This window comes from Malus domestica, chromosome 06 (genome assembly GCF_042453785.1).
Source record: "Malus domestica chromosome 06, GDT2T_hap1".
NCBI lineage: Eukaryota > Viridiplantae > Streptophyta > Magnoliopsida > Rosales > Rosaceae > Malus > Malus domestica.
Window position 1 is genome coordinate 24,643,479 of NC_091666.1, and position 8,043 is coordinate 24,651,521.

The 8,043-nt window shown below is 38.8% G+C and overlaps 1 protein-coding gene across 2 annotated transcripts; it reads left to right on the top strand.

Annotated features, from left to right (window-relative positions):
* The first annotated feature begins 5,552 nt into the window (after nucleotides 1-5,552).
* LOC103420275 (transcription factor bHLH14-like) lies at nucleotides 5,553-7,805 on the top strand. 2 transcript variants are annotated; one of them, XM_070823595.1, is made up of 3 exons: nucleotides 5,563-6,092; nucleotides 6,207-6,529; nucleotides 6,860-7,805. In XM_070823595.1, exons 1-3 carry the CDS (start codon nucleotides 5,752-5,754, stop codon nucleotides 7,627-7,629), a joined length of 1,434 nt encoding a protein of 477 aa, XP_070679696.1. In that variant the 5' UTR covers nucleotides 5,563-5,751; the 3' UTR covers nucleotides 7,630-7,805. The 2 variants fall into 2 exon arrangements, with proteins under 2 accessions (XP_008356558.1, XP_070679696.1); XM_008358336.4 differs by having other exon boundaries at nucleotides 5,553-6,529.
* Nucleotides 7,806-8,043: the final 238 nt, after the last annotated feature.

An 8,043-nucleotide genomic window follows, 5' to 3' on the forward strand; every position in this document is an offset into this window, starting at 1 on the left:
CTGGAGATTTTTCAATCTCCTTGTTCTCCGTCGTTTCTCAACCATTTTCTTCGTATTTTATACCAAAATGAAGCCCTAAGCATGTAGTTTCACGTTATACTACTTTAAGGCTCTAAAAACTACAAAATCTCATCGGAGAAATTCCAAGAAAACTGGCCAAATTCGAACCCAGTGATCCCGACGTCCAAAACCTTCAAACGAAGCACTCCGAGCTTCCTTGGGACCTCACTAAGCTCACTATAAGCTTAGAATTCCCTGAAAATCGACATATTACGATTGCATGAATAGTGACATAAAATGGGGTTTCGGGTTTCACGTGATTTCGAAGGTTTCACGTCCTAAAACTAGTACCAAACAATTCAGGAGGTCGAAAGGATGAAGAACCATACCTTTTTGGTGTCGATCCGTGAAAGTTTGAGGGTATTGACCCTTGTCCGTACAATTCGAGAGGGAGAGAGAGAGAAAGCCGTGAGGGAGGAGAGAGAGAGAGGCACGGGGGAGGGAGAGAGAAGGATTGACTCTGTGTGTGTGGTCCATCATAACCCATCACCATCCATTTCTTTTTTCCTAATCTTCCTAACCACACAAAACATACAACTCAACATTTTTAATCCAACCTAAATTATTTCCAAAAGCTTAGGAATGAATGTAATATGTCCAATATGTCACACACACGCATACCTTAATACTTGCCAAGGGTAATTCCGTCATTTCACGTCCCCAACATATAAAAATCCGGAACGGGCTGTGACATTAGTGATATTACTCTTTTTAATATTAAAAAAAATGTCAAGATCCGATCCCTTGAAAAATAAAATAAAACCTATATCTAATTAAGTAAACAAGGTCTAAATGTTAAATTGGTCCCCGTGTTTACTCCTTTGGTAATTTAGTCCTCGTGCTTTTAATTTGGCCGATTTCGTCCTGGTGTTTTACTCCATTTGTCACAGCCCGTCTCGAATAATTTCTTTATGGCATGAAATGACTAAAGTACCCTTGAACGTTTTGTGGGGTTGTGGGGTCTAAGTTTAGAATTTGGACCCATTTCTTTTATTCCTAAGTGTTTGGAACTTAAGTTATTTTCTTGTTTTTGGTTGGGGACCAATCCAGACCACACACACACACGTTGAGTCTCTCTCTCCTCCCTCTCTCGGTTTTCTTCCATTTTCCGTATAAGCGTATGGACAAACTTCAAACCTTCCATTCAAGTCGCGGATCAAGGCTGTGAAGGTGGTCTTTGTGTTCCATGTGAGCTCAGGAGCTCATCTATACCCTTGGTTGGATGTGAAGACCTCATTTTCCCGAGAACCAGATAACCCAGTTTTGGGTTACTGTTCATGCAGTCGTAAATGTGGACCTTTCAGCGGGTTTTAAGGTCATAGGGATCCTTAAAACATCTTCACAAAGCTCGAGGAGTAACTTTGGAGTGATACGGACGTCGGGAAGCTCGAGTTCGACGAGTTGCAGAGGTGGCCGGATTATCGTGCCTTTTTTCGGCAAGATCCCATGGATTTTAGGGATTAAAATTGGTAAGGTTTTGTTCTGCTCGTTGTAAGCTTCATTTTGGTTTAAGTTTCATGAATTTTGGTTGAAAAATGAAGAAGATATGAAGTTTAGAAAATTTTCTCAGATTCTGGCGACGGCGACGGAATCTGGTGACTCGCCGGAGAAGAAGACGAATATTTCGTCAACTTTGATGGAATATTCCTAACGATAATTAACGGCGTCAGGTATATTTAACTGTATATGCTTATATTTAACGGAATAACGCCATTAGGGAATCTGTTTGGTGTGCTAGGCACGTGCTTGCGCGTGAGTCGTGTGTCTGGCCGTGCCTTGGCCGGCGCGTGAAGGTACATGGGTGGTCAGAAAATTTTTCTGAAAATATGGGGATGTTCCTAAGGTTGAGTAGGTCATGGTGGTATATTCAAATTCCCCATTTGAGCAATGTATGATAAGTTATTTCGTAGTTTGGTATATGTTCTTTAAATAACGTTTATTTAGTTATTTAGCATATAGGTGAGATCTATCCGGAGGACGAGCGCCATCAATCAAGGCTCGGGGGCTATGACCCTTCAACATATCAGTGAGTAGGCTTTTGGTTTTCCGTATGTACCTATATACTTGAGATTTTTCCCAGAAAATGAATTTGAATGATTATACTTTTTGAAATGCCATGCAAAGTATCTGCCTATTTTATTTATGCATTAGTAGTTGCATATATTTATGATTGGTGTTGCGGACGCACAGGTAAGTGCTAGGTAAGTTCATAAATTAAAGATGCGAGATTACTTTAGTTATGCGAGATATGATGTGATGTATTGAGAGCTCATAAACCTGCACCCCGGTGTTAGTGCTCCCGCCTAGAGTTAGGGCACAGTCCTTCACGTGATGTTCACCTCCCGCGTCATATGCTCACCTTGGATCCAAGTTAGGTGCACAGGCTTGTCGTACATACCACTTTAGGTGGTTCCGACTCATAGGTGACCCGCGATCATTCGCACAGTCTTCACATGATCGTAGTACTAGAGCATATTTATTTTACACCTAATCTTGTCGTACAGACCTCTTTAGGTGGTCCCGACTCGTGTGCAAGATTTGATATGGTTGAGATTGGTTATGAGCTATAGACTCAGCCGTACAGCTTCAGTTAAGGGGGTCTGGCTGATATGATATCTGGCATTGATATATTTTGTCTAGATTACTTATGACATTTCATTGAGATACTTTGGCATGGTATATTTCTATGGTTTTCATCTTGAACATGATTTCTGTTATGGTATATATATTTTTTGGGAAATTATACATGTTTTACGGCGAGGGGTTAGAACTTTTAAGAAATGAAATGATTTTGAAAAGCTTTGTTTTTGCCCACTCACACTTTCTGTTTTGTGCCCTTCCAGGTTTTAAGTAGAAGTGCTTTGGTGGCTCACTGGGATTTCGATGGTGGTTCTGACAAAACATCATAAACGTAGGATCACCCTTAGGTGTTGTATAATTAGTACTTGTCCAGTCAGACTGCACTTAGGCTATTTATGCTCTGATGGTGTATTTCACACTTAATCTCGCACTTGCACCTTATCGTAATTAGTACTGGTAGTTGGATTTTTATTTACTCATATTTCTCTATATCAATTTTTGCTTCCGCATTGTACACATGGTTACATCACTCTCACGTGACGGCTAGCATGCCGTGATTTAGGTCGGGGCATGTCACCATTAGTCAATATGATCATTTTTTTTCAATAACTGTCAAGTTTTTTTTAGGGTGATTTTGTATAAGATCAATATAAAGTTACAATATATCAACAATATTTATGTTAATTATGAATAGGTCAATCATGTATTATGATACTTAAATGCATTTAAAATGAATACAAAATCTATCATTACAGTTGTCACCCACTTCAACTGACACACCCTTTCTTATATTTTTATATTTGAGAATAGGTCAATACGGATTTAGACACTGCAGCACAGTGCGTGTTTCCTAATTCAATTTTTTACGTTTGGATTCAGACGCTGCGTTGCAATGTTCGTTTCTTAATTTCGTTTTTTTTCAATCACTCATCGTGCAACTCTTAATTTGTGTATTTGTTTCTACATTAGTTTTACATTTGGATGCAGACATTGCATCTGGTTTTATTGGATTCAGATGCTGCTTAAGTGTCCATTTTCTTGTTTTTTTTTCCCATCATTTACACATCTCCTATTCTTCACACCTCAGCAACTCTTAAGTTTTGCATTTGACACTGCAATGCAATGTCTATTTCCTAGTTCTGTTTTTTACATTATTTGTACTTTTGGATTCAGAATGCAGTGTCTGTTTCATGGTTCGGCTTTTTCAATCAAACTCGAATAAATAGTTCTCTTAGAGTCTCCAACCTCTGCCCCCACCCATCTTTGCCTTCCCCTCAATCCTTTCTATTTCTATCTCCTTCTCCCTCCCTATTTTTCATTCTAATCCTCCCTTACGTCAAAGAAAGATACTATAAATTGCCGTCAACCACCCTTGGGCTTTGATTAGAAGTTAGCGACAACAAATCAGAAAGTTGGAGTTGTCATCGATCATCCTTGGGCTCCATAACAAGGTAAGAATCGAAGAAGAGAAAGTGAAGGGCAAGAGTGAGAAAATTAATGGGGTGTCATCAGTGAAATTATCACCATCGATAGAGGTTAGTCGTTGATGGGAGTTCATGGTGGCAGGAAGTGGATGGTTGCTGAGAGTTTTTGGCAGGGGCGGATATTTTTGAATTTCTGTTTCACTTTCGGGATTTGTAATAGACAAGGGTATTTTTTTAGTCAAAATATTTATTCAGGTTTGACGGATGAGAGAGAAAGATAGAGAGTCAGGGAGAGGAGAGATAAACATGAGAAAGTGAAGAGAAAGAAGGGAAGAGAGAAACATGATAGAAAATCGGAAGAGAATAAAGTAAATACGGATGAGAAAGTGGAAGAGATAAGGATAGAATAAAGTTGAGAGAATGATATAATAGTTATTTTATAACTAGTTTAAACTCATGTGACATATTTCATAGACTTATGTATAATTATTATAAAATTTCATTGATTTTGTCCAAAAATAAAATTGACCATTGATATATGATTAATTAGTGAAGTTTTTATTAACCTTTAGGCCAAATATCCTTAAAAACTATGTACTACAAATAAAAATTGAAACCCTAGCCTACCCAACCACGCAATGATCCTCCGCAACACAAAACCACCGTGACTGCCCCAATAGCCACCCCCTTCTCTCTCTCTCTGGGAATCTTCACCCCACGGCCTGCTACCTCTCCGCGTTGCTTCTCCAACTGTATGGCTACGTCTCGTCGACCTCCTCCCCCTCTCTGTGCCGTCGTTGACTCCATATGAACCCTACCTTCACACTTTTATCAATTGCCTTGCCTCCAGCCATGTCATCTACAGACCTACCATATTCATCGCATAGATCGGCACTGCAGGCTTTCTCCGTTGATCCATTCCCTTTCACGACCTCATGATTGGGGATTTTTTTATATTTATTTATTAAAATTGAACTTTATCATATCGTTTATATGAGTTTTTATATTTATTAAATAATTAGAAATTGATTAATTAACGGTAGTTTAATGGAATGGTCTACATTAGCTAAGGGAGTAAAAAACACATAAAGATCAAATTAGCTAGATAAAAACAATGAGATTAAATTAGCCAAATGAAAAACATTTTTATTTTTATTTTTTGTCAAATGATAGATTTTGTTAAATTAGATGTTAGATTAACTACCGTCATGCAATGGCTCAGCTCATTTTTACCATGTGGTAAGCTAATACACAAAAGTCTAGTACCACTTAGTATTACGATCGAGTGATATTCCTCTTCACTTATAAAATATTTTAGATTCGATTCTCGTCAAATGTTAATTCAAACCATATTATTATGGCTGCCCAACGTGAGACTTAACTCATTCCCTCACCTCCTTAGTATAAATAATATCGTTTGTTAAAAAAAAAAAATCTATCCTATCACCATGTTTATAACGTTGGCACCACTAGCCCAAAGTCCAAACTGTGCAAGGCATAAAGCCAGGCTTTGGTTGTCCTATATTTATGCCCGTATAACCAAATCCTAAAAGCCACACCACTCACTGAAAACCTCGCTCTTTTAGTTTCTTGACTCTCTTCTTCCACTGCTCTGCTTCTCACTCTCCTCGTCTCTCTTGTTACATAAAGTCCCCTTCTGTAGCAAAACCAAATTAGGGCAAATACTATGGAAGAAATCATATCCTCATGTTCTCCACCCAATTTCTGCCAAGAAACCTCCTCCAAATTTCAACAGAGCCTACAGTTCATAATTCAGAATAGGCCTGAGTGGTGGGTGTATTCCATTTTCTGGCAAGCCTCCAAAGACAGCATTAGTGATCAAGTTTCCCTGTCGTGGGCTGCCGGCCATTTCCAGGACACTCGCGATCACTTGGCATCAAAAAGAAGCAACCGAGTGACCAACAGTTACCAACCCAAATTTGGGTTCAATAATGTGGGGAGAAAGAAGATGATTAACCGGGAAGTTGAGGCTCTTTTGCATGATGACATGGTGGATTTGGACATGAGGTTGGTGGATCAGGGAGATGTGACTGACACCGAGTGGTTTTACTTTTACACCGTTTCTTTAACCCAGTCATTCTCTGCAAGCCACGGTAATAATAGTGACAATATTCTCGGCAGGGCATTTGGTTCTGGTGGGTTTGTTTGGCTTGCAGCTGACCATGAATTTCAATTTTATGAGTGTGAGAGAGTGAAAGAAGCAAGAATGCATGGGATCCAAACTTTGGTTTGCATTGCAACTCCTTGTGGGGTACTTGAACTGGCCTCTTTGGATGTGATCAAAGAAGATTGGGGTCTAGTGCAGTTATCAAAGTCGCTGTTCGGATCAGACGGCAACATCAACAAAACGCTCTCACAGCAGACCAACCATGACGGCAATGTAATTGCTCCTATCCTAGAAAATGGACTGTTTTCAGCAGCTCAAAAGGAACTCACCCGACAAGGTATGCACCAAAAACTATGTTAAATTCGAGAGTAATTCGTTTTTTGGTACTTACCAAATACAAAATTACAGTACTTAATTTGCACAGTGTTCGAACTTGATTGGTTATTTGTCGATATTACCAAATATTGATCAAGCTCTAAAAATGGCATGGTCAATGATTTCGAATACAACTTGCCAAACAATTTTTCCCTTTTGGTCATTCACTAAGTACATATTAGTTGCGTAGGTCTATTAGTGCATTATACTGCGTTTGCCTACGTGTATAATCTTAATAATGTACCTAATTTAACATCGAGGTGCAATACTTCTTTTTTTTTTCTTTTTCCAGATCGAGGTGGTATAAACGAAGCTGCACCTATCAATCTAGGACGGTCGTCACCGGAATCACCTTCTGACTCCGTTGACAATTTCACCTCCGAGAATACGGAGAGCATGACTCGGACAAAAAAGCGAGGGAGATCATCAAACCATGGATCTGCAAGTAGAGAATCACAATTGTTGAACCACGTTGAGGCAGAGAGACAGAGGAGGGAGAAGCTCAACCACCGATTCTATGTCCTCCGGTCAGTTGTTCCCAATGTGTCTAAAATGGACAGGTCCTCTTTGCTTGCCGATGCCGTGGCGTACATCAATCAACTCAAATCAAAAGTAGAGGAATTGGAGGCCAAAGTCCAAGAACAACCACAAAAACCTAAAGCGGGCAATAATGCAAGTAACAGTCTTGACCACCACTCTGGCCAAAGCACCAGCTCCAAAGTCGAACAGCGTCATTGTTCTAATAATAATGATGGTAATATTATTAATAGTAATAACAATAATAATAATAATATTAATAGTGATAGGGGAGCTGCTGCGGTTGTGGAAGTGGATGTAAAGATTCTGGGGTCAGAAGCCATAATACATGTTCAGTGTCCGGATCAAGGCTACCCATATGCTAAGTTGATGAATGCACTCAAAGGCCTAGGGCTACAAGTTTACCATGCCAGCATCTCGAGCGTGAAAGAGTTGATGATTCAGGATGTTGTGGCCAGACTGCCTTATGGGTTCACTGGTGAGGAGGCATTGAGAAATGGTATTATAAAAAGATGGTACCATTAGAAACTATAAATTTATTTTATTTAGTTTCCTTTGCTATTGAGGACAATGATTTTTCGTTGAGTAGTGCTTGTTGTACCTCAAAGTCAGGTGTAAGTTGTCCACTAGGAACATGGATACAGGAGGTCCGATCAAAAAGATCAGTTGACAATTTTTTTTAAAAAAAATTTTGCTCTCAACTTGATATGTTAAATTGATTATTTATTTATTTATTTATAATTGTAATAAACGTTTTTAGAACAAAACATAATAATAATGATAATAATGGGTAAAATTTTTTTTAATAAATTAAAAATGAATTTGAAGTTGCTGTCAATTTTGGCAACTACTATTTTTGATGTCAATTGACGTCATGCCACGTAAGAATTGACAATTTGGTTAAAAAACACTATTGTTGTTATTGCTTATGTGAATTTA

Bases quoted from the DNA above. Each gene is read 5' to 3' on its own strand.
- LOC103420275 (XM_008358336.4), top strand. From the start codon at position 5,752: ATGGAAGAAATCATATCCTCATGTTCTCCACCCAATTTCTGCCAAGAA. The intron at 6,530-6,859 runs GTATGCACCAAA...TTCTTTTTCCAG, and splicing joins AAAGGAACTCACCCGACAAG to ATCGAGGTGGTATAAACGAA.